The following is a 26,858-nucleotide window of genomic DNA, read 5'->3' as shown; positions in this document are numbered from 1 at the left end:
TATCGGCAGACATAGATCCCATAACTGAGATCTGGGTTCCCCTCGTTCTTTATAGATGTGACATTTGGCCTGAAATTTAAACAGAAGCGCTGCCGGTTTTGTTAAAGGAGCAATGCTTCATTTCTCCTTTAATGGAAGCTAATGACACTGGGGGAATGTGAAATCTAATTGGTGCTTTAAAGTGAGCATTAACCACTGGTCTATTAAAATGCAGTGGAGTATCACCATATCCACTGGAAGTGCACACATGCACCACTTTCCGGTAAGTCCCTTGCTTGCCCTGAAATGAGTGAGTTCTGCGACGTTCACTGGCTCCCTATCGGCACTCGCATCAGGTTCCACCTGATTGTTCTTCGGTGCTCTTGCTTCGTTGCTCATCCTTGATATGGATCTTAATTTCCTGACTCTTGCACAGTCTTACACAGGCAGCCTGTGGCTAAACCTGTGTCTGTGATCCAGGGGCGTAGATTTAGGGTGGACGGAGGGGATGTGTCCCCACCAATATCCTCCGACCATTGAAATGTCCCCACCAATAATTTAATCCACTTAAAAAAAAAAAAAAAAAAAAAAAAAAATCGTGCTGTCAACATTAACCTAGACACGCAGAAAGGGATAAATCACGTTCTCTCCTTGAGTCCTCCCGCCCCCAAAACACATATGAACATTTTGATTGGCTGTGCATTTCCCTGCTATCATGTGAGAGGCTGTGGCTGCGTTCAGATACAAGCAGCGCCAAATGCAGTGGATTTTTTTCCCCGTGCAAGAAGGTGTGTTGGGTGACACATGTGAGGATGGCGGCAGCAAAAAAAAAGAAGCTGGACATAAGGAGCTTTTTTTCAAAGAAAAGTGTAAGTCACTTCAAGTTCGCTAGTGAATCCATCAAAGTCCATCAAAGTAACGACAACAGTTAACGTTAATGCTAGTGGGGTTTTGACATTAATTTAATTAATTAATTTAACTTAATTAATTGCATATCGAGTGGATTAATCTCAATCGAAGCATTGCTAGTATTAATGTAAAGGGATTTTGCATTTTGCAGCATATTAAAAAAAAACATGCATTCCGTGGACGGAGTTGGGGTGGTGGGTGGGGCAGGGGATGGGGGGGGATGGTGGAGTCATAGGTCCCCACCAATGTCCAGAGCAAATCTACGCCCTTGCTGTGATCAGAAGGTTGCCGGTTCAAACCCTTCTGCAGGTCCTTCAGCAAGGTTCCCTGTGTGCTGCGATGGGTGGCTGCCAGCTTGGTCTCACCTACAGTGAGCAAATTAGGATAGACGTAAATAAATTTTCCCCACGGGGATCAATGAAGCATCAGTTATTTATTTTTAGATTCATACTTTAACAGTTATTGTGTATTTGTTGTGTAGCTCCTGCTTCAGTACCGCTTACACTTGTACCTGGGCATTCTTTGGAAGCTTAGCCTGGTCGCATTTAAACTCAGTCGGCTCCCTGACAGCATGAATGTTTGCGATGTGCTTGTTGCTTCTTTTGTACATCGCTTTGGACAAAAGTGTCTGCTAAATATGTAAATGTAGAATGCTAATTGCTAGCCAGATTGGTGTTTTTCATTGATTTGCATGAATAGTATGTATTGACAAGACCCACATCAAACTTGTACAAAAGAAACTAAGCTGATGTACTGTGTAATTATTGGTATTCCCTGTGCCATTGGCTGAGGGTGATTAGCCTGTTATTACTGGCTTGTTAAAGTGTATCTGACATGTCTATAATTGAGAGACACCAGCGTTTAAAAGGTCAGTATTTAAACAGCTTGTGTTAGATTTGCATTAATCCCTCGTATAATCTCAGGACATTTCAGAATGGCTAATCGACACCCGATCACCATCTTATCTCTTGCTTCGTTGCTCATCCTTGATATGGATCTTAATTATTCAGTATGTGCGGGACTCCTGCTCAGTTATTGGAGGAACTTTACTGTCATTCCTGCATGCCTTTTTATTGACGTTAAATTCCATCATTTCCTGCTACTGCTGAATATTTTCAAAGGAAACCTGAGAACAGAACCTTAAACTGAGAAATTCTCTGCCAGACACTGTGGTTCAGTTTGCTCAGCAGCCTACTGTGGTGCCCTGTTAACCCAACCATTACTCTGTATGGCCAGTCTGGGCCTCGGGACCCCCACATGGTCCATGTTCCTGCTCCCTCCCAGCACCTCCAGCAAAAACGTGCACTGTCTGTGGGTCCCCAAGGACTGGATTGGGAAACACTGGTATAACCAGCAGTAGCAGCTGGTCAGTGTTTCTGTAAGCAGATAGACGACACTTACTTGTTGACTATCACACCTAGGGCTGGACAATAATTCGATATCAATATATATCGCAATAGAATTTTTTTCAATAACGGTGATACGATTTTTAAACACATTTCCGATATACATTTGAATATTGAATATATGACATTTATGTCGCCGAACCCTAATATCTTGAGCACAAAAGAGGGCCAAAATCGCCACTTAACATCGGTTATCTCCATCCCCGTGACGATTCGCCGGCTTTTAAAAATGTATCACAAGTGCTAAACAGCGCGTATTCAAATCGCATTCGCATGGTAATTTGCTGAACAACGCAGCTGTGAAACGCGATCCAGGTAAAACTTTTTTAGACAGCATAAATAATATTGAAGCATTTGTTTTCAAGCAGACTGTTAAAGGCAAAAGCAACAAAGCATTTTAGACTTTGTAAAGAAACCATAGTAACCGCGTGTATGATACTTTTCAGAGCTGTGTCAGAGCGAAATGACTCGTGAATTTAATTTTGACACTGGTTAGCTTTTTGTAAAAACGAACTACAGTACACACCGCAGGTTTTTGTGATTTTGTGAGCGATCTTTGTGTTTTCAATATAGAAGAATATATTTAATTATATTTCAAAGAATATAATTAAAGGTTTGTATCTAGAAACAACGGTGGTTTTTATTGCATACTGGTAAATCTCTGCTGTAAGTTGGTGCACATATGCCTTTTGTTAAGCAATATGTATGTCGGGCCGGCTCTACACTGGGGCAAGAGGGGGCAACGCCCCCGTAAGCAAACGTCCTGCCCCCTTAAATCAAACTTTTAGAAGTTGAGGAAGAAAATAATAATTACCCACAAACTGAATATGGACAAGATTTACTACAGTAGCTGAAAAATCCATTGAAAAAGGCACAAACGAGATGATAAGTTTCACTTCTTGTTCGCTCTTTCCCTCCGCGTTCTGTTTGTGCACGGGCTCACACGGCACTCGGCAGAGATCCCCCACTCACCCTCCCCCCAGCTAAACATCCAATCACTGTTAGTATGCAAATAAGTCAGTTTCTCAGTAGGCAGGGCAGAGCGAAATGAGCTGCGCGATTGCGGGAGGTTTAGAGGAAGCAGCAATCTCTCTCGTCAAAATCATCATTTTGTCTATTTGGGGGGGGGTCTTGATCGTGGGATACTGTACCCCCCAGTACCCCCCGATCAAGCACCCCACAAATAGACAAAAATAGCAGTTGGGTTAAGGTCTTAACATTTTTCTTTTGTTTTTTTTTTTTTTTTTAAAGAAAGAACCTAACCTTGTAGGAAAATTTTATGTAAAACGATTTCAGACACCCCTAGTGTGGACCGTACCATTTTAACCACCTCGGTGCTAGAAGCAGCTTAGCCAGTCGGTTACGTCATTCATTCTCATTGAGCGAGTTGTTCGTTGTGATTTCAAGATTCTTTATTCGTCACATACATAGTTATAACAAGTACAACATGTAGTGAAATGAACCCTGACCGATCCTATTTTTCAGTTTTATATTTCAAGACTCGGTGAATTGATTTTTTCTTTTTCATAACTTAGCCTACCCTTTTTAGTTTTGTTAATATTGGCAATAGTGAAAAGTGTTTTGTTGGGTTCAAATATGTTTGATATAGGCCATCCAATTAAGGTAAACATAATGTTTTTACTTGTTTTAATCTGATGAGGAATATTTTATTTTATTTTTTGTTGTTTTACTTTTCAGTTTTCCCCCTGAGGGATTGCCACCTTACTGTGGTCAGGGGCTTTGCGTGCCTCAGTGACCCTAAGAGCTAGACCAGCAGAAGCTTAGCCTTCAGGTGGGACACCCAAGTTGGACAGGTCTTAGGGTAGAGGCCTGACAAAGTGCAATCCAATTACATGACAAAAACAGTTATCCAGAGCACCACCCCACCCCTTTCCCGCCTTTGTCGCCACCATGTGCCCCCTTCACATTTCTGTCTGCCCCCTCATATATGCATGTCTAGAACCGGCCCTGATGTATGTACATATTTATAGCATGCCGATCGCATCAAACAATTTGCGGCAATGCCAAAAACACCAAAAACCCGTGCATGTACATCCTCAGTTATTAACGCACATAAATAAATTTCAAGCACATGTTAATATATTGCTGCCATATTGGTTTTCGGTTATCTCGATCATCGGTTATCTCGACGCTTTTTGGCAACACCCTAGGCTGGCGACATAACCGGGTTCGACTGTATATGAATAATCAGTCTGTTCTAGTTTAAATGGAAATATATTATTGTTAATAAGCTGAGTCTGAGAGTTTTATTTATCTGATAGTTTATTTCACATTTCTTGTTTGTAAAGGCTAAATACAAATAAAAAGTGAACCTTATTTTTTTTTGTACTGTTTTTATTTTAAAAAAAAAGATATAATTTTAATAGGAGGAGCCTGGAGGTATTATAGACTTTGCAAATTCAGTTTGCAGACATCCATTGTGTGTGTCCTCGGCAGTTTTTTCCTGAGGCTTTTTAATATTGTCCATATCGATATCGGAATTATATCGTATCGACCAAAATTAAGAAATATATCGTGATATAAATTTTTGCCATATCGTCCAGTCCTAATCACACCCCTCGATATCCACTTTTGGTCACAGTTTGAGGTGTTTTCTCAGGCTTGTGGTGGTCTGTTTGGTCCTTTATGTTCCTAGCTCTGTGTATCGGAAGCTGATCTTTGAACCATTCAGCCTGTTTGTGGCTCCTCCATAACAATTCTGCTCAAAGTTGAGTCGGTGCTAACCTACGACTTTGCCGGACTGAGCACTGGTGAATCCTGTAGCTGATACTGGTTCTGTTCACCTTGAGAGTATACAGAGCAATGGTTAAGCTGGGCCCACTGATGGCTTTGTGGGGTCTTCTGTGTTTCAGATGAGCATGGTGTGGAAGACATACTCCCGTGTGGTGCTGGGGAGGGGGCAGCGGCACCCCCTATCTGCAAGCAGGAGCCCGTGCCAGACGTGATCGGACCGGTCCAGATCGTCGTGACGGACGAGGACGAGCACTGCTTCCAGCTGGACGAGGCTGCCCTGGAGCGCATCCTCATGCAGAAGCACGTGCGGGACCTGGACGTGGTGGTGGTATCCGTGGCCGGGGCCTTCCGCAAGGGCAAGTCCTTCCTGCTGGACTTCATGCTGCGCTACATGTATAACCAGGTGAGGCTTCGGTGCCCTGATTCACCTTACGGGCTCAGGTTTCTGCACCAAACTGCTGCAGGACTTTGACTGCTGTTCTTCAGTCTTTGCTTGTCCCAGCATCCTTCCCCAGCTAATCCTGCTGATATGAACGGCTGCAGAATTACCATTAGAATGTGAACCCTAGTGGCCCGGCAGGCTGTTCTCTGCCCTGTGCTCTTTCCTGCGGCATTATCTGGGTCACAGTGACCCCAATTGGATAAGAGAATGGATTCCTGCCTGGATGAGTGACGCTTCTGTTTGCTCCTGGGGCTCCATGATACCCTACTCTAACAGTGTAACATCTTAGTTATTTGGTTGAATTAGTTCCTGATGTAGATCGTCCTCCCCAAAGACATAATCAAGGACGTCATGATGGGTTGCTAGTGCTGCCTGCCTCGGTCAGCCTGCCCCCTCGGACCGTCCTCGGCTCTGAATCTGCAGGCAATGGGTGTTTGTAAGTGTCTGAGTGGGAAACATTTGAGGGTTATTCGCCTGTTTTGTTGAAGTTGGTTAAATATAACCATTTGTGCTTGTGAGTTTTGGTAACTGACCCGTTAAGATCGGATCTTTAGGGAATTGTTAAACGTTGTGTAACTGGTTCCTGGTTTCCTTGAATGTTGCTGGCTACCTGCATGAAGGATCTGGTGGCTTGCAGATATAACGTTCAGTGTAATTTTTTTTTTTTTTTTTTTTGCAGTTAGTAGGTTCGACGATTCATGACATGCGCAATGTAGCCTCGTGCCCCGTATGTGATGTCAGTGTGTTTCCCTTTCGCGCGAAAGAATAGGCTATATGCACAGAGCGATGTGACGTAGTTCCGGTAAAAGTTCAGCCAGTAATTTCCGGTAGCCTTTCGTTTGCTGCGTTTAGCTCGTGTTTTCGGCGTTACCACCCTGTCTCTGAAGAAAACGTTTAAATTTCAGCCAACCGATAGCACAACATCTGAACACTGTTGTGCGCCTTTGTTGTGTGACTTTATTTAATGTGCGGTTAGGCACTTTGTTAAAGAAAATTAAGTTATCTGTGACAAAGCACTCCAGTGAGTGTCATGCCTCGATCGTCCACTCTTTCCGTGTGCCACGCCCCCTCGTTAACCCTGTGTGGATTCCCCGTGTTTACCAGCTGTTCCTGATTGTTGTCAAATTTGTCATTACTCCATTGTATTTAGTCCGCGTTTCCGTTTCTTTCTCCAGTCCGGTCATTATATTGTAATTCTGCTTTACCGCTCGTCTGTGTTCCTTTTGCTCATTAAACCCCGCATTCCCCCGATCCTAGGTCTCCTCGCCTCTGCTTCCCCGGTCAGCGTTGTAACAGTGAGCCTGCTTCCATGCTGCAATGTGAACATTTGCCATGTTCCTAAAAATTCTGTTTATTGCACAGTGGCTGACCACACAGACCTACAGGCTATTGCCAGATGATCATACTAGACATATCAATCTGGATGTTTTTCCCTTTGCACACCATTCTTTGTAAACCCTAGAAATGGTTGTGTATGAAAATCCCAGTAACTGAGCAGATTGTGAAATACTCAGACCAGCCCGTCTGGCACCAACAACCATGCCATGCTCAAAATTGCTTAAATCACCTTTCTTTCCCATTCTGACATTCAGTTTGGAGTTCAGGAGATTGTGATTGGTTGATTAGATAATTGCATTAATGAGAAATTGAACAGGTGTTCCTAATAATCCTGTGTGTGTGTGTGTGTGTGTGTGTGTGTGTGTGTGTGTGTGTGTGTGTGTGTGTGTGTGTGTGTGTGTGTGTGTGTGTGTGTGTGTGTGTGTGTGTGAGTGACGAACTGAATCAGGCTTAATCAAGATAGGTGATCTATCATTTTAACGATCCCCAATTAAATTAACCCCGTGGACCGGACAAATACAAACCGAATGATTAAACATTATATGAGTCTCTTTTTGTATGTTTTCTAAATAAGACCGCATGCCCATACCCAACTGTAATAGCGAGTAAAGCGATCTATTCTTTTAGCATTTATGTTAAGGCAAGACTTTTATTTTATTACTGTTCTGGGATTAATAATGTTTAATAATTTTAATAATGTGCTTTAAGTCAAGTCAAATTCAGTTTATGCATGATTACATGATATAACTTTTTTAATACTGTATCCTAAATTGTGGATAATTAAGCTATATATCATATGCTGAAGTACATTTCTGGAGTGTTAAAGATTAAAAGAAAAAATAACAAGAACCGTACAGAACCGAAAACCGTGACCCTAAAACCGTGATACAAACCGAACCATGGGTTTTGTGAACCGTGCCACCCCTAGCAGTTAGTAGCTTTCAGTTCTTTAAGTTTGTCATGCTAGAACCTTCACTGTATTTATCAGTTTGAGCTTTTTTTGTGGTTTGGTTTGTTCTTAAGCATCATGTCAGTATTTCACATGTTAACCTAGTGCAGTGGGTCAGGTCTTCTGTCGTGCTGGGTTACTGTTGCTGGTAACAATTTCGATGGTAGTTGCCTAGGACAGGTAAAACCTTCAATTCTCCAGTCAATCCAAAGGCTTTTCCAATCAGATTAACATGCTGAAATGAGCTTGGGGGTTTACGTTATATTGTTCATTAAAAAGAAAAAACAACCACTGGATTTGTTTTGAGTGTAGTTGTGTTATTGAGAATAATGGGGAGCAATTTCACAAACTGCGCTATGAATCGTTTTAGCCACATTCAGGGCTCAATTGTTCTGTCCAAGTGCAATAAAAGGAGCCTTATTTCCAAATTGCGACAGCACAGTCTGTGCTAGTCCCCCCACCCCCCCACCCCCAGAGGCTTTAATTGTGTCATCTCACAGTCGGTGTTTACGCTCCAGCCTGTCACACAGGGGACCTTGTGATTCCCCTAACTCAACGTATCAACGTCACAGGGGGTCTCTGGAGGTCCTGCTCCTGCCCTGGTTACGCGTCTCCTCCAGCTGGAGTGTCACTGGCATCTCTGCCGGCTTTGCACTTAGACTCACAAAGTGAGATTGTTCTCAAACCCCCCCCCCCCCCCCCCACCCGGCAGCTCTGTATCTTCTGGGAGTGTCGTACACTTTGGCTCATTTTCAAAAGTGGTGAGAGCAGCAGGGCTTCATTGTTATTGTCTGTATTGGTTAAAATACCGCAAGGTATTGAAGCAGGAAGTTAAGCAGCTGTTCCGTTGAATGAAATGTGAGAAGTGAAGCTTGCCATCATCGGCGACCTCTAAGCATCCATGTGGGTGGGATGGCCTCCAACAGAACTGGTGACCAGCCCTGAGATTGGCAGCTAGGTCTTCTGGGAGGGGAGTGAGTGGGCTGAAAATCTGTCTTGCTGGGATTAGAATAGGGGGGAGACTCTTCACAAGCTGTGTGGCATTCGTCATTCAGCATCTCCAGATGAGCTAGATGCTGAGTGGACCATGTTTACCGTAAAGGGATGTGAGTTCACACTACTCTGCCTGACTGCTTCTGAGGAGCACTTTGTAATTGATTACGGCGGTTTAAATCTTTGAGTGGTGGAGATAAAAAAGAACCTATATTATAAAATGCCCATGGAGTTTTACTGGTACTTCAAAAGTTTATTTGAATACAGATGGACATTTAATTGTTTTCCAGAATGCCTAATGCATTTAATACAAGGAGTAAAATTATAATTTACCTTCTATAACATCAAGACAAACATTTGTTGTCGCAGTTTCCAAGGATATCTGTACTGGAAAGGTAATTTCCGTAATTTCCCCTGCAGCATAACGTAAAATTGTTTAAGTCGTAACCCAGATGAAATGTAATGTCTTCATTCTTAGCTTCTGGGTGCCTCTGGCTGGCAGTGTACCACTGTTGCCCCATGCTTCCAGGTTGCGGGTTTGAATTGAATTTTCCAAAATAGAGCTGCTGTGAAGCTTAAACTGCACAGGTATATAAACACAGTGCATGACAATACACAAGGATGTTTCAGCTAATATAATTTAAATTATGAGGGATATAGTCTTGTCTGTCTGAAAACTAGCATCCTTGCCAGGGTGCACTTCAAACTTGTGCTCTTTACTATCTTTGATAGCCTTCAGGCCCCCCAGACAGTCCACATTTTTTTCCTTCCAGCTCCTGCAAAATCATGGACCGGGCTGAGAAACGCTGGGCTTGAAGATGGATAGAATTCCATACCTGTGTAATAGTTCTGTATAAGATGACTGTGTAATGCCCTCTAGTGGTGGCTCTAGGTGTTGCTTCCCATCATTGCTAATAAACCCCCCCCCCCCCATTTTTCTGTGCAGAGATCAAGCTCCTGGCTGGGTGGAAATGAGGAACCTCTGACTGGATTCACCTGGAGGGGGGGCTGTGAGAGGGAGACGACGGGTATACAGGCGTGGAGTGAAGTGTTTGTGGTGGACAAACCAGATGGGAGCAAGGCAGGTGTCTCTGTACCTTTTGGTTCCTGAGAAATGTAACGTCTGTCCCGTGCTGAGTGGGTCTCCCATACTTATTGTCATAGGCTGTGTGTCAGTCCTGGACAAATGGTGTTGACCGTGTCTTCACAGGTTGCTGTTCTGCTGTTAGACACTCAAGGGGCATTTGATAGCCAGTCGACCATCAAAGATTGTGCCACAGTGTTCGCATTGAGCACCATGACCAGCTCTGTCCAGGTGAGTTAATGTTCTCCTGGTGTGACCCTGCCAAGATGACCTGTTTGTAGCAGGTATTACCCGCCTGCGAGCTGTTTACGTCACCGTGCCCCTGTAGTTATTTCTCACTGGGGTCTTCTGGTAACATTGCACTCCTTTGCTAGGAGTACTTGTTAGAGTAGACCCATAGCATTTCACATGTACACATTTTAACCTATCCCTGCCACTTGGTGCTGGTTTTACCTACCTTACTTGCTCTCAACCCTTCATGCATCTATCATTTCCCTTCCATAAATCAAATTTGATCTCTTGCAGGTTTATAACTTGTCTCAGAATATACAAGAAGATGATCTTCAGCACCTTCAGGTGAATATTGCTTAAAATAATCGATGGCCATGGAGGTTATGAGAGGCTTAATGGCTAGGGAAATGTACTTGTAATTTTAAAGATTGAAGGTTTGAATCCCCAACCAGCAAGGCACCTCTGAGGTACCCTGAGCAAGGTCCTGCCTCCAAGCGCTGCTCCCCGGCCGCTGAATTAGCTGCTCCCTGCTATATCACGATGTCACACATGGGTTAAATGCAGAGGACACATTTCGTTGTTGTGCACTGTATGCTGTGGTGTGTCAAAAATGACCACTGAAATTAAAATATATTAACATGGCCAATACAACTGTCCCGAAATGCACTGACCATAATTTAAGTGAAGTGCATTAGATGGACGTACATAGTTCATATAGTGTAAAATGTGGAGTTTTGTGTTTAAGCCATAAGAGCTATGATAGAGGTAGGTGGGGGTCACATAATTTTAAGTCTTCCCCTGAGCATGACAACATTTCATCATTCAAAAAGCAATTTTGCTGTCCAGATTTTGGGACAAAGGCTGTTGTTACAGTAGCTTATGTTTGTAAAAGCATCGTTCTACAACTCAGTAGCTCAATAGGTCAATATGTTAGGGTCGGCTAAAGCTGTGCAATTAATAGAATTTGAATCACGATTACAATTATGACTTCCCATGATTATGAAAAAATGATAATTGAGAAACCATTTGTTTGTGTCTCGTTTGAAATGATGCCATACTTTATCATGCGCAATAAATCTAGATCGATGCACTTAATTCTTCAGCGGTGCGCTTTGCCCCTCCCTAAACGCTGTTGGTGAACTCCTACAGCACAGCAATCTAAACGCGTTCACGGTCGAAATGGTAGAATGTGTACCTTTGGTTGACAAGAGGTAAACGCACCTCAGTTATTTGGAACAATTTTTGTTTCAATGAATCCGATCAAGAACAACAGCAGATAATTTGCTGAATGTGTTTGAAATCCTGTGTCTGCACCATATTATTTAGCAAAACAGAGGGTCTTCAGCACAGCTGAAAATATTGTCTCCTGCCATTGTGCATCACTGAAGTCAGATGTATATGGACTAGTTTTTCTTCCTAAAAATCTTTCAGTTGCAGTTTTTATATCAGTAGACTGTGCAGTTGACTTTAATATGTATAGTCGTGGGGGAAAAAATCAAGTTTAGTGTTTTTGAACCTCCGAGAAGTTAATCTCAGTATAATTTGTCTATTCATTTAAAAATATATTTGTACAAGTTCACTGTATGTTATCGTAAAATTTATTTTGGTTTCAATTCAATGTCAATTAAGATTAAGATGAACTAAATAGTGTTTCTGCAGTCAAGAGTGGTAAATTGTGGTAAGTAATCAAGGTAAATAATCATGATCTCGATATTGGTCAAAAATTATCGTGATTATGATTTTTTTTCCATAATCAAGCAGGTCTGCACATTTCTCCATGAATAAGTGGTTGTATTTTTTTGTAGCTCTTCACAGAATATGGGCGCTTGGCCATGGAGGAAGTTGATGGGAAGCCCTTTCAGGTAATTTTTTATTACCCGTTTTGGTTGTACCGCCAGCCTTGGTGATCCTATTATGAGCTGAATTCCACGTTGAATAAATTGACATTTCCCTTGGGCCTTGTACAGCCTTGCATCTAATTGCACGGCTTTTGCACTGAATCATGTTTTCATTGTTCTGGCCAAACAGACCCTGATGTTCCTGATAAGAGACTGGAGCTACCCTTATGAGCACCCCTACGGCTTGGAGGGAGGCAGCTCCTTCTTGGAGAAGAGGCTCCAGGTAAGGCTTTTCTTTGTGGGCAGAGCTCGGATGGAGACTGGTAAGTATTTCCCTGAATTGTGTCTTACTGGGGCTGCTGACTGGAGCTGAGCTTCCCATAGCAAACTCTTGGCAGTAACATCCTTTAAGAAAAAAAGGCTGCACACTAAACCATGTTTGCATTACTCTAAATCTGAGAACATCTTGTTAAACCCAAGTCAAACACTGACTCTACCTCCCACTACTGAATAGCTAACTTGCTTATGCTCAAGGCCTCTTTGAATGTAAGTATACATCACAATCCCTTAGCAAATGAGTAAATATTTGTGTATCTGAAATATTCATTCTTAGCTTTAAATATTTTGGTAGCCTAGAACTGCTTTCCAGCATGTCGGGCATTTGCAGTGTAAAACCCAGTTCATACTTTGCTTTTCCATGTGCTGGTATGGACTGCTGAGGATGCAGATGGTGTTCATGAAAGTTTATATTTCACTGGAATTTTAAAGTTATTAGGCTTGAGTAAAAATAGTGAAAAAATGCTATTGGTAAGACTTCAAATGGCCACAATAGCATTGCTTTTGAAACTGCTGTATAAATTCCATACCCTGTGGTATGTTTGGGTGGTATGAAAACTTAGATACCACCCAAGCCTAGTTGTCACAGTTAAACAAATGTAATTACAAAATGAACAGTAAGTGAACTTGAATGTTATATACAAATGCACAAAAACGGTAAAGTGCAGTGTGTAGGCTGTTTTTGCAGTGCAGGACATATCAAACAATACATTTACCTACGCAGCAATTTGTGCACTGAAATGTTTGTGTGTGTGTAATATAAAAATATTATACAGACAGACATTGACAAATTTGTTGGTACCCTTACAGCTCATTTACTGTTTCATTTCTCCTGAAAAGTGATTCAGTTAAAAGCAATTGTCTAATGTATAACTGCATGCCTTTAGTATGTGATGGAGTAAACCAATAAAATTGTGAAAAGAAATTATTTGTTTTTTTACAAAAAAAAAACAGCTCTACTCTCAGCAGGGTCTTGGAGGGTGCATGGGAGTAAAACAGTATGGAAAGATTTGTTGGTAGCCCTAAAGAGACTATTTATCCTTAGTCATGTTTCAAACTAAGTGCCATGCATCCATCATCCACCGCTTATCCAAGGTCGGGTCGCGGGGGCAGCAGTCTAAGCAGGGAAACCCAGACTTCCCTCTCCCTGGCCACTTCATCCAGCTCCTCCGGGGGAATTCCGAGGCGTTCCCAGGCCAGCCAAGAGATGTAACATGTCCTGGGTCTTCTCCGGGGCCTCCTCTCAGTGGGACATATCCGGAACACCTCACCAGGGAGGCGTCCAGGAGGCATCCTAAGCAGATGCCCGAGCCACCTCAACTGGCTCCTCTCGATGCGGAGGAGCAGCGGCTCTACACTGAGTCTCTCTCAAATGACCGAGCTCCTCACCCTATCTCTAAGGGAGAGCCCAGCCACCCTGTGGAGGAAACCCATTTCGGCCACTTGTATTCGTGATCTCGTTGTTCCCGTCACTACTAGAGGTCGACCGATATGGGTTTTTCAATAGCTGATGCTGATATTTAGGAGTCGGGGTCAGCCGATGGCCGATATATGCTGCCGATATTTTTTGGCCAAAAATTGGACGTTTTCCCCTCTATTTGCATGATATAATATCACACTATTAATAACAAACGATACACAAAATTTCTCAACTTAGCATTTATTGAATATTGACTTGTGAAAATTTAAATATAAACTTTAACAAAAACACAATACAACTTAAACTTATAAACAATAAAAATAGCAGCATCAGAATCTCTTTAGCAGCAAACTCCTTCTTCAGCTCCCAAGCTCACCAGCCTGCTGCAGATTTTGCACCTGGCTTTTCCTGGTGTTGGCTTGGTGAAATGCTGCCATACAGGATTAGATTTTTGTTCAGCTATCAGACAGCAATTACTAAAGCAGAAGAAAATGCAAGGTTAGCATTTTTATTATAGTGCCTTCATCTTCAATTCATTCTACAATTTCAGTATTCCATGCACATAAAAACAATTACACTCTAATACATTTTGAAAGAAAAAAACACTAGTAACTAAGTGCATCATGGTATGATTAGTGTACAAGGCCCAAAACCTTTCACTAACATGTTTTCTGTTGTTAGCAGACAGACAGCTTACAAGCCAAATTCACAATCAGAATCTAGCAAACGCGGAAAATTTAGATAAAATAACTGTCGTGTTACACAGCCTTGTATGCAAGGACAACATAAGTCCCTAGTGATTTGTGACGTTGTGGACGGATAAGCCTGTATAAAGGATAGACATGTTTAATGAGGAAACTAATTGCGCAAAGTCGTGCACTTTGTATCTAGACATCTGACAAATTTGAATCTCCGCTCTCAAATGCAAAAACGTTGCATAGAAGGACCATTGTCAGCATCAGCTCAAGTGAATAGTAACCATGCTTTCGAACAAACCGTTTTCTCCGCCATGCATTGTTCTTAGCAGTTCTGTGTCTCTGAAGATGGTGCTGTCTGTGATCAGGGCAGAATAACGCAACTCTCACACACGCTGCAGTGTTCGAGAGCTGCCTGCTCCGCCCCACACACACACACACACAGAGTGAAACTCTCTGACACAAGAAAAAAAACAGAACTGATAACATCGGGCTGATATGGTAATAATTAAAATGTTAACAATTAAAATGATTTTTAACAGTTAAAACGTTTGAGCCCACCAACAAGCGCACAAAACTAACTGTCAGAATCAATGATCCTTAACGTTACTTGTAAGCTACAGTTGGTTGAAGGCTCATTATCATTACCCCAGTTCCCGACAGCGTAATTCGCGTTCTCTTTCAAAAGCGCTTGTGTTTTCTTTTAAAGCAACATTTCGTAGCAAACCAGTTAAATGGGTCATTGAAAGATCAGAATTTAAGCCTTACCGTTTTTTCCCAGGACTCTTCCAAAACTTCTGGTTGGGGTCCTGCGCAAGGCAGCATGGGTTGGGTTATGTGTTCCCCAGCAACAATAACACTGGGCTGCCCGCAGACGTGCCTGTCTGTAAATCAGCGTAGTGCACTCGGATATCGGCCGATGCTGATGCATTAAAAAATGCTAAATATCAGCCCAAAATCCATGGTGCAAAAAGCAGGGACCTAATCCTGAGGTCACCAAACCAGCCACCCTCAACGCCCTGGCTGCGCCTAGAAATTCTGTCCATAGAAACACTGGGCAGCCCTGGCGGAGTCAACTCTCACTGGAACGAGTCTGACTTACTGCCGACCATGCAGACCGGGCATACAGGGATCAAACAACCCTTATAAGGAAGCCTGGCACCCCATACTCCTGGAGTACTCCCCACCGGACTCCCCGAGGGACACGGTCGAATGCCTTCTCGAAGTCCACAAAGCACTCGAAGTCCCATGCACCCTCCAAGACCCTGCTGAGAGTATAGAGCTGGTCCAATGTTCCATGGCCAGGGTGAAAACGACACTGCTCCTCCTGAATCTGAGGTTTGACAATCTGATGGACCCTCCTCTCCAGGACCCCCGAATCGACCGTACCAGGGAGGCTGAGGAGTGTGATCCCCTATAGTTGGAGCACACCCTCCAGTCCCCTTTCTGAAAGAGTGGGACCACCACCCCGGTCTGCCAGGCCAGAGGCACTGCCCCTGATGTCCACGCGATACCACAGATGCGAGCCTTAAGGAACTCTGGGCAGATCTCATCCACCCCCGGGTCCTGGCCACTGAGGAGCTTTTTATTCACCTCAGCAACGTCTGCCCCAGAGATAGGAGAGTCCAGCCCCAAGTCCCCAGACTCTGCTTCCTCATTGGAAGGCATGTCGGTGGGATTGAGGAGGTCTTCGAAGTATTCCCTCCACCGACCCAAAACATCCTGAGTTGAGGTCACCAGTGCCCCATCCCCACCGTAAACAGTGTTGATGCTGCACCGCTTTCCTGCCCTGAGCCACCGGATGGTGGACAAGAGTCTCCTCAAAGCCGTCCGGAAGTCGTTCTCCACGGCCTCGCCAAACTCCTCCCACACCCAAGTTTTTGCCTCAGTGACTGCCTAAGCCGCATTCTGCTTAGCCTGCCAGTACCTGTCAGCTGCCTCCTGGAGTCCCACAGTGGGTTTGGGGATTGCCACAATGGAGGCGCGGAACATGACCCATTCGGACTCAATGTCCCCCGCCTCCCCCGGGACATGGGAGAATTTCTGCTGGAGTTAGGAGTTGAACCTCCTGATAGGGGATTCCGCCAGATGTTCCCAGCAGACCCTCACTATACGCTTGGGCCTGCCAGGTCTGACCAGCTTCCTCCCCCACCAGCGGAGCCAACCCTCCACCAGGTGGTGATCAGTTGACAGCTCCACCTCTCTCTTCACCTGAATGTCCAATACATGCAGCCGCAAGTCCGATGACACGACCACAAAGTTGATAATCAAACTGTGGCCTAGGGTGTCCTGGTGCCAAGTGCACATATGGACACCCTTATGTTTGAACATGGTATTTGTTATGGACAATCCGTGATGAGCACAGAACAAAACACCGTTTAGGCTCAGATCGGGGGGGCCATTCCTCCCAATCATGCCACTCCAGGTCTCACTGTCATTGCCCATGTGAGCATTGAATTCCCCCAGCAGAACAAGAGTCCCCAGGAGGAGTGCTCTCCAACACCCCACCCAAGGACTCCAAAAAGAGTGGGTATTCTGAACTGCTGCTTGGTGCATAAGCGCAAACAGTCAGGACCATCCCCCCCACCCGAAGACTAAGGGAGGCTACCCTCTCGCCCACTGCGGTAAACCTCAATGTACAGGCGCCCAGCCAGGGGGCAATAAGTATATCCACCCCTCCTCGGCGCCTCTCCCCACGAGCAACTCCAGAGTGGAAGAGGGTCCACCACCCCTCAAGGAGACTGGTTCCAGAGCCCAAGCTGTGCGTCAAGGTGAGTCCGACTATATCTAGTCAGAACCTCACGCACCAGCTCAGGCTCCTCCTCCGCCAGAGAGGTGACATTCCATGTCCCTAGAGCTAGCTTCTGCAGCTGAGGATTGGATCGCCAAGGTCCCTGCCTTCGGCCACTGCCCAACTCGTACTGCACCTGACCCCTTTGGTGCCTCCTACAGGTGGTGAGCCCATTGGAGGGGGGAACCCACGTACTGCCTTTGGGCTGTGCCGACCAGGCCCCATAGGTGCAGGCCTGGCCACAAGGCGCTCGCCATCGAGCCCCACCCCCAGGCCTGGTTCCGGGGGGGGGCGGTGACCCGCATCCGGGCGAGGAGAAATCGTGGATCCAATATGTTACTCTTCATAAGGGGTCTATGAGCCGCACTTCATCTGGTTCCTCACCCAGGACCTGTTTGCCTTGGGTGACCCTACCAGGGGCATAAAGCCCCAGGCAACTTGGCTCCTGGGATCATTGGACCATGTAAACCCCTCCACCATGATAAGGTGTCGGCTCCAGGAACTAAGTGTTTAACCTTAATTAGCATCACAGGTGCGTTTTCAAGCTTTTCATCAGCCATTCAGCCTATTTAAAGGGAAAGAACATGCTACTGTGTTGTTTGGTATCATTGTGTACACCACACTGAACATGAACCAGGGAAAGCAAAGGAGAGAGCTGTCTCAGGAGCTCTGAAAGATGATTATTGATAACAATGTTAAAGGTAAAGGTTATCTTAAAAAGGACATTGCGGCCTTAGAAAAGGTGCAGCGTAGGGCCACAAGAATGATTTCTGGTCTTAGGAATGTCATACGAGGAAAGGTTAGTTGAGCTAAATCTGTTCAGCCTCAAGCAAAGGAGACTGAGTGGGGACATGATCCAGGTCTATAAGATTCTAACAGGTTTGGATGCTGTTCAACCGAATAGTTACTTCAGCATTAGTTCAAATACAAGAACTCATGGCCATAGGTGGAAATTAGCAGGAGAACCTTTCAAACTGGATTTAAGGAAGCACTTCTTTACACAGCGTGTAGTCAGAGTATGGAATAGTCTTCCTGATAACATAGTGCAAGCTGAATCCTTGGGTTCCTTTTAAATCAGAGCTAGATAAGATTTTAACAGCTCTGAGCTATTAAGTTCTCCCCAAGCGAGCTCGATGGGCTGAATGGCCTCCTCTCGTTTGTATAGTTCTTATAAGAACATAAGACCATCTCCAACAGCTTCATGTTCCTGAGACCACAGTTGCGAATATTAAAAAGTATATGGTTCAAGGGACTTCAGCCAACCTTCCAGAACGTGGATGCAAGAGGAAATGCAACCCCAGGTTGATTAGAAGGATATTGCGGATGGTAGAAAGAGCCAAGGAAACCGTTCAAGCTGAGCTCCATGGTCAAGGTACGTCACTTTCTGGTAGCACCATCCGACAAATTTTAAACAATAATGGGCTCCATGGAAGAAGACCCAGGAGGGCTCCACTATTGACAGAAAAACATAGAAGAACCAGAGTGGAATTTGCCAAAATGAATGTTGACAAGCTGCAAAGTTTCTGGGAGAATGTCCTTTGGACTGATGGCACTGGCCAGAAAGCTCCAGTTTTGTCTCTGTTTACAGAAGGAAAAATTAAACTTTTAAAGGAAATGAACACCACATCTACTGTGAAACATGGAGGGGGCTCTGTCTTGTTTTGGGGCTGCTTTGCTGTATCTGGCACAGGGAACCTTAAATCTGTGCAAGGCACTATGAAGTCTCAAGACTACCAAGGCATCTTGGAGCAAAACATACTGTCCAGTAGAGCTGGGCGATGTGCCAAAAAAAATTATCACTATTTTTTTCCTGTATTGACCGATATCGATAATTATCAATATTATATTATATGCTATTCCATGTAATGTAATAATCAAAATAATAAAAATAATCCTATTCTAACAAATAGAATGAATACATTGAAATAGTATTAATAAACTATTTATTTTCCAACAAATTTTACTGTACATACACAATTCCCTTAAAATTATAAAAGGTTATTGATTTTCAAGTATTCAAAGAAAAGGCTCAAATGAACAAAACCATATAATAATGTAACAATGTGCAAAACAGTATAATACAAATATGTTAAAGGGCAAACATGAAATAAAGCAGGACAGAACTGACTGCAACAAGTATCTGCCTCTATTCTTGGTCTCTTAAAAACTTCTGAGGTAGAAAAGTATCTAAACTAAACAAAAAACACATAAAAAAAAAAAAATGCCAAATCATGGTTAGATTTTTTTTTTTTTTTTGTCCAGCGCTGCAAAAGATCACCACGTGTCACCATATCACATGGTACAAAATCCTCGCAAGAGGAAGACGACTTAAGATAGATCGTGCAGCACCACTCATCCGGCTGCACAAACTGGAACCACCAGTTTGATGACACAACTTTGCCCTTTTTGGCTGAAGAGTTTAGTCTCACACATGACGTTTGTATCCCAGAAAGTTTCGATGTGTTGTTTGCTATTTCTCCCGAAAAGCACGTAAAGCAGTGAGAACTGGTTTTCGGTTAATTTGCCTGGTAAAATAGTTTAAATAAATTACATAAATGCTCTAACAGTACACGTAAGTTAGTGGTTTATTATTAGTTACTGTAATGTTGCGCTGATTTGTTTAATCATCCAATCTATAAGTAAGAATTGCATTGTACTCTGTACATGACAATAAAAAATGTATTTGATCTTTTTCCTGGCAGCTATCATTTTACACAGGGCCACTATACTCAATAGTTCATTTTTTCACTGCTAACAATTTGGATCAGGAGTTGGTCATTGGAAAAGAAGTAATGTGCATGCAGGTGATATTTGTATAGATTTATCTACACCCTTCTGGCAGTGCTGCCATTACAGTCTGGTCTCGCACACTACGAGGAGTAGAAGTTGTCCGACTTGGCTGCCGTCAGTTTATACTCCACCCCTGCAGCCGCCGGCAGATCTCGCTCCACGTCACGTCAGCTGCAGACAGACCTAAGCCCAAAACTCACACCTACCTTCTTTAAGGAAGGATGGGCAAAATTATGTCGTCGGTGATTGGCTGTTGTGCTGGCATTCAGTAAACCTCTGCTAGATAGGTGATAGGCTATCGAGTTGTCTGTCTCAGCTCATTCTCTAAAACTGAGCAAACTTGGTTGATCGAGTTCTATAGTCTGTGTGTATCATCGTGATTGTCCTAATTTTTTATTGATAAATCAAGATCGTTTTATCGCCCAGCACTACTGTCCAGTGTCAGGCAGCTCAGTCGCAGGTCATGGGTCCTCCAACAGGATAATGACCCAAAACATACAGCTAAAACCACTCAAGAATGGCTGAGGAAAAAGACATTGGACTGTTCTTAAATGGTCCTCCATAAGTCCAGATCTTAATCCTATTGAACATCTATGGAAAGATCTGAAAATTGCAGTATGGGGACGCCACCCTTCAAACCTGAGACAGCTTGAGCAGTTTGCGCAGGAATAGTGGACCAAACTACCTGCTGGCAAATGCAGACATCTCACTGTGAAATACAGAGATCGCTTGTTGGCAGTGATTGCTGCAAAAGGTGGTGCCACAAAATATTAAATTAAGGGTACCATCTTTTGTCTGTGCCATTTGTTTATTGATTCAGTTGAATATTTTATAATCAAAAGCGGTCTGATTTGTGTTAAATATGGAATAAACAATAAGGTATGCCATTAAACTTTTGTCAGTTTCAAGTTATTTCAAAGAGAGTTGTGCTTTTTGTGTTTTGTGGAAGGGTACCAACAAATTTGTGTGTGTGTGGGGGGGTGTTTGCATAGATCACATTTGAGGACTAAATAGTTATTCCCTACTTTTGGGGACATCTTTTGAGGTCCCCATTTTGATAACCTCAGTTTTATAAAAATCTGTGAATGCAATCAAAATAAAGAAGCCAAAAGTCTTGTATTTGGGTTGGTTACTTATGGTTAGGGTTGGGTAGGGGTTAAGGGTGTCATTATTACGATTAGGGTTTTTCCTTAGAAATAAATGGATGGTCCCCATTTAGATAGGAAGACCTGTGTGTGTGTGTGTGTGTGTGTGTGTGCACCATAAGCGCACGTGGAAAACTATTAATACTGAAGTCCCAAAAGTTGACTCTTGTAGGATTTGAGCCTAACAAGGCCAGCGAGCATTGATTAGGTTCCTCTTGCTGCCCATGCTGTTCTGGGTGCAGGTCAAGCAGAACCAACACGAGGAGCTGCAGAATGTCAGGAAGCACATTCACTCCTGCTTCTCCACCATCGGCTGCTTTCTGCTGCCCCACCCAGGCCTCAAGGTCGCCACCAACCCCCAGTTTGATGGCAGGCTGATTGGTATGTGGAGCCCCCACCCCCATCATGCTTATTCTGTCGAATCCCCTTAGATCTCATCTAACCGTGTTGTTCTCCATGGTCATTGAGTAGCGGTTCAGTCTTCAGGGCTCGTTTAGAACATTTTACCTGCTGTTTCTAAAATTTGCTGCTAATGAATGTCTTTTATGGGTAATTGCGTCAGTCTTTAAAGTGTCTGTCTGATAATGTAATCAGATACCAGTTTTCAGATACCAGTTCAATTGCCAGTGCCTATGTTTAGTTAAGCTTCTTATGACAGTTTTTTCGTGCACTTCTGCTACAGTGAATTGGCAGTAATTATGCACTATATATAAACCCAGCATAAGATTGACTTAGCAGTCTGATTAAATAGCCACTCCCCCCAAAAGAAACAAACATTTAAGGGTAATGTGTGTTTCAACTAGACTTAAATCTATTTGGCTGTTTTTCAGATATTGATTTGGACTTTAAGAAGGAACTGGAGAACCTTGTTCCTTTTCTGTTATCCCCGAAGAATCTGGTCGTGAAGGAGATTGGAGCATCTAAAGTGACCTGCCGGCATCTCGTTGAGTATTTCAAGGTAAGAGTGCAAAGCTACATGTTGCATTTCTTTGGTTTTCCTACTTTAGCGTCTTAAGAAAATAAGAAATTTACAAACGAGAAGAGGCCATTCAGCCCATCAAGCCCGTTTGGGGAACCTCATAGATGTTAAAATCTTATCTAGCTCTGATTTAAAGGAACCCAGGGTTTTAGCTTGCGCTACACTAACAGGAAGACTATTCCATACTCTAACTACACGCTGTGTAAAGAAGTGCTTTCTCAAATTCATTTTAAAATGTTCTCCTGCTAATTTCCACGTTTGGCCATGAGTTCTAATATTTAAACTAACATTGAAGTAGCCATTTGGCTGAACAGCATCCAAACCTGTTAGAATCATATATACCTGGATCATATATACCCTTAGTCTCCTTTGCTCGAAGCTGAACAAATTCAGGTCAGGTAACTTCTCCTCATAAGACCAGTTTACTGTATGTATTGGTGTCAATATCATTAATGTGAATTAGGAACAATAGTGGTCCTAAAATTGAACCCTGCGGTACCCCACTATGATCGCAGGCCCACTGTAACATTGTGCCTCTAACTATTCGCTGCTTCCTGTCTGTTTACCAGTTTTCAATCCAGGAACACTCTTGTTTTTCTAGGCCTACATCAAGATATATCAAGGAGAGGAGCTTCCTCATCCCAAATCCATGTTGCAGGTATGAGATGCTGAAGCTGGCATGATTCTGTGGGGTTTCAGTAGATACCTAGGTTTGCATATGTACTAGAATTGAGGTGTCTATGTCTTTACTTATAAGCATCCACAAAGCAAATACACTTCACATGCATGTTATGAATGGACCAAGGGCCACCTGTTGTAGATGTGACTTCTAGGAAATGTAGTGCAATGTTTGTGGCCCTCAGCATTCCAGACTTTTAATGAAGTTCATCATAGTGCTGTGTGACAGTTCTGAGTATATTGGATGTGTGTTCTTTTCCAGGCAACGGCTGAAGCCAATAACCTTGCAGCTGTTGCTGGGGCAAAAGACAGCTACAATAAAAGCATGGAGGAGGTATGATGGCAGGCTGGGGCTTCTGTGGGTGTCGGCTGTGCCTGGCCTTCATGTTAAACCTGCTACAGCTGGACCTTTTATTTGCTGTGATTCTGGAGGTTATCTGGGGAAGCTCAGGGACAGGGCTGTCCTGGCCAGGAGGTCAGTTCAGTGGCAGATGCTCACAGTGTCGTTTATTGTCTCTCCGCGGGAGGTTCTTACTCCTGCTCAGCTTGCAATCTGCATCAATTTAGCAGTGGAGGGAATGAGTCACGATGTTCGATTTGGCAAAACAAGTCCATTAAGGGCCCTGTAAATTGTTTCTGTTCATCTGCTGAACAACTGGTTTATTCTGCTCCGAAATGAAAGTAAGATGAATATTTTACTGGCACAGCTTGTTGGAACAGGTCTTGGTTCTATGGAAAATGTGCTTGCACCCTGGGGTGCCAGAACTAGGACTGAACTTGATTTGAAGCCAGCTGACCTACTCAACATAGGCACTGGGAGAAAACCCAGTTCTGTACAAAATTGAAACGCGGGTCTAAGGTTTTAACTGGACGTCAAACCCAGTGCTGTGAGGTTGCTTGGTACCTGCTAAGCCTCCATGGTGTCCCCTCATCTAAAGCGTGACAAATGTTGGCTCACCTCCATGATTAAATCTTGATTATGGTCTTACAGCCTTGTTGCCCTATACACATGACATCCTGATGAGCCACTGTTTTGTAGGTCTGTGGCGGAGACAAGCCGTACATCGCCCCCGCCGACCTGGAGCGCAAACACGAGGAGTTCAAGAAGTTCTCCATCAAGCAGTTCTGCTCTGTGAAGAAGATGGGCGGCCAGGAGTTCTGCCGGCGCTACCAGGACCAACTGGAGAGCGAGCTGGACGAGGCCTACGCCAACTTCACCAAACACAATGACAGCAAGAACATCTTCTACGCGGCGCGCACGCCCGCCACGCTCTTCGCGGTCATGTTCGCCATGTACATCATCTCGGGAGTGACTAGTATCGTGGGCTTGGACACTATAGCGTCCCTCTGCAACCTGGTTTTGGGCGTGGCACTCATCTCCCTCTGTGTGTGGGGCTACGTTAAGTACTCAGGGGAGTTCCGGGAGCTAGGGGCAGTCATCGACCAAGTCGCGGAGACGCTCTGGGAACAGGTGGGTTCCTCGGTCTGCTTTTTCGGTATTTCTTCTGATGACCCAGTGTGATTGGGTTCCTTGGTGTCCTCTGTCCTGTCAGTGACCCTTAACCTTTGACCCTTCAGTTGTTCTAGCTTGTTCTGTGTTGTCCGCATTCCCCCCTGCTTTTCCCCCCTCCCTAATTTCTGCTTCTCCTTTCTGTCTTACTTTTCTGCTATTCAGAGGACGCCTAGAAAGGTGAGGATGGCTAGCAAACACTTTATGCCTCAGCTTCTCCTAACCCTGCCCCCCTCGTGTTCGCTGTCCTGCTAACCTACTAAAATTCCCTGTTTTAGGTCTTTTCCAAACTATTTGAGGTGGCGAGGAGTCGTGTCACAGGAAACTCTTTTGTACCAGCACAGAGAAAGAGACTGTCCTCAAACAACAATAACAAGAAGAGGAAATAGCATCATCTGTACTCTGTTTCAGTTTCTGTTTTTTATTTTCATTTACTATCCGTGCTGGCCGCTATTAAATCTAACATGTGCCTGGGTCACTCCCAGGTATAAAACAGGTTGGCATTTCTCAGAGGTTTTCTTTTCCTGTTATGCAAGGGGGGCGTTTGTGGGGTGGGGTGGCCTGTTTGCCTAGTGGCATTTTTGCATCTTTTCAGTTGCCGATGTTTGCTTCTGCATTCTGGTATTTCTGTTTATATTTGTTTAATTTCTACATTCCCAGCTGGCCCTGTATCCTGCCTGCCTCTCATTCCCTGTCTCCCCGTCTCTCACATCCATCTTTACAGGTGTTGAAGCCCCTGAGCGATCACTTTATGGAGGATAACATTAGGCAGACTGTGGCAAACTCCATCAAGGCCAGTCTGACTGAGCAGGTGACCCAGCACACCAAGTTAAAGGCCACCTGATTGGGCGCTTGGAGTGCTCGTCACGAACTGAGGAACTGCAAACCAAAGTTTACACTTTTACTGTAGATAGCTCACCTGGCTTCCAATCACTGAGTACCGGAAGGGAGTCATCACCTGTCCCACCCCAACTCCTTTATCCTGTCAAATGTGATGTCTTGCAGTCCAGTATTCCTGCCCACCCCCCAAGCAGTTTAGGAATTGTGGGCTGTTTTAAGGCCCTCCCCTACCATCCTCATGTTCCACCATGAGTTGTTGTTTCTTTGGTTACGTTCAATGGAATTTCAGGGAAATGCAGCAGCTTGACTGCCCCATCTAGTGGCCCGTCGCTCTACAGTCTCCGTGGCAGCACTGCTGTCGGCGACGGTTACCACTTAGAAACAGAGAAGTGAATGAGCCACTGTGGTTTTACACGAACTGTAATCCTGTAGTATCCCTGTGCCAGTATTAATCATTGCATGCTAGCAGATTTACACCGTGCACGCACACAAGTAAGTTAAGTGGTCGTAGCCAGGGGGAATCTGAACTGTACAATGCCTTGCCTATCCCACCTAAACCTACATATCTACCCTAAAATGATCAAAACTGTTCAAAATGTTTGTTTCTGTAATATATAGTACTTATACTCATTTCTGCCAATCTTTTTATGTTTGGAATTCCGTCCAAAAATCTCAAAGCGCAATTTTGTACAGTTTAGATGGTAATTTCTTTTTTTAAGTACGATCAAACAGCATGTATACGAGATCAGTTTTGTAACCTTTGTAGTGGAGCAGTGGATCAATGCTAGGCTGAAGACCAGTTTGTCAGGGAATGTTCCGTGGTTGTGTATGTCAGGTTGCGTTTTTTTTTTTTTTTATTAAGTATATTTGTTTAAAAAAAAAAAAAAAAAAAAAAACCTGCCCCACGCACCACGATTCCACCCCTTCACGCAAAACATTTTCGGATTGTTAGTCTGTCTTCTGTTGCAATTTAAAGGTATTTTCTGTAATTTATTTTTCAATACAAGATTAAAACTACTACATTCAAAGACTGTGCACCAGTATATGAATGTTTATATTTGGGGGGGGCGGGGTCTGAAAGCTGTTTAAAATGTTCATGATTAAAATCTAAATGAGTCACTCTAAAATGGTTTAGCCTGGCACAAGTCATTGTTTGATGGCCATTGATTTTTCCTTAATGTCGTGTCAGGTGGGACAGCAGCAGGTAGGGAATTTTGATTTAAACCTCAAGCTAAGTACTTACGTCTGTGCCTGTTACTCATTCAACGTCTTCCAGTGACATCACAGGTAAATGCTGAGCTGCTGTTATGAGGTGGGATGAGTGACTGTCCTACCCGTTTCTTCTCTAAGCCTGACCTGCCAATACTGATCATAGCCAATTCCAATTTTCTTAGTTTAATAATTGGCAAATTCAACTTTTTTTTTTAAAACCCTAATGAACTTAATGAATTCTGCAAGCAAAAGATTTTTAAAAACCTTTTCAAGTAAAAATGGCTCTGCAAATCTAATTAAATTGGTTCTGAGTGTTTTTGGGGTATTTCCCTCCAGGGATGACTTCTTGCAAACTCTTGCATAAAACAAATTTTTACTTTTGGTTGTGATCTTGTTGGAATGTATGTAGTTATGTTAACCAACAAGTCTGTCCTTTAAAGAAACACTGCTTATAAGAAATACAAATAATGGATAAATAAGCTTTTCAATTTTTGCTTCAGTCAGAAGTGTTTGTTTCTGTTTGGTGACGTGGGAGACTG

General features: G+C 43.6%; 1 protein-coding gene across 3 annotated transcripts in view; it reads left to right on the top strand.

Moving 5' to 3' along the window:
* Positions 1 to 26,142, top strand: part of LOC111836853 (atlastin-2-like) — a 32,667-nt gene extending 6,525 nt beyond the window's left edge. The window contains exons 2-14 of one of the 3 annotated variants that reach the window (XM_023798473.2): positions 5,168 to 5,451; positions 9,717 to 9,851; positions 9,981 to 10,085; positions 10,380 to 10,430; positions 11,891 to 11,947; positions 12,114 to 12,206; positions 21,343 to 21,481; positions 21,931 to 22,058; positions 22,681 to 22,737; positions 23,020 to 23,091; positions 23,797 to 24,228; positions 24,433 to 24,447; positions 24,546 to 26,142. In XM_023798473.2, coding sequence (XP_023654241.1) covers positions 5,168 to 5,451; positions 9,717 to 9,851; positions 9,981 to 10,085; positions 10,380 to 10,430; positions 11,891 to 11,947; positions 12,114 to 12,206; positions 21,343 to 21,481; positions 21,931 to 22,058; positions 22,681 to 22,737; positions 23,020 to 23,091; positions 23,797 to 24,228; positions 24,433 to 24,447; positions 24,546 to 24,656 — 1,679 coding nt within the window. In that variant the 3' untranslated portion in view covers positions 24,657 to 26,142. The remainder of the gene's footprint in view (positions 1 to 5,167; positions 5,452 to 9,716; positions 9,852 to 9,980; positions 10,086 to 10,379; positions 10,431 to 11,890; positions 11,948 to 12,113; positions 12,207 to 21,342; positions 21,482 to 21,930; positions 22,059 to 22,680; positions 22,738 to 23,019; positions 23,092 to 23,796; positions 24,229 to 24,432; positions 24,448 to 24,545) is intronic. The other 2 variants (XM_023798475.2, XM_023798474.2) reach the window with 2 other exon arrangements.
* Positions 26,143 to 26,858: the final 716 nt, after the last annotated feature.

Source organism: Paramormyrops kingsleyae, chromosome 20, assembly GCF_048594095.1.
Source record: "Paramormyrops kingsleyae isolate MSU_618 chromosome 20, PKINGS_0.4, whole genome shotgun sequence".
Taxonomy (NCBI): domain Eukaryota; kingdom Metazoa; phylum Chordata; class Actinopteri; order Osteoglossiformes; family Mormyridae; genus Paramormyrops; species Paramormyrops kingsleyae.
The sequence above is the reverse complement of the archived record's forward strand: the minus strand, read 5'-3'. Positions and strand labels throughout refer to the sequence as shown.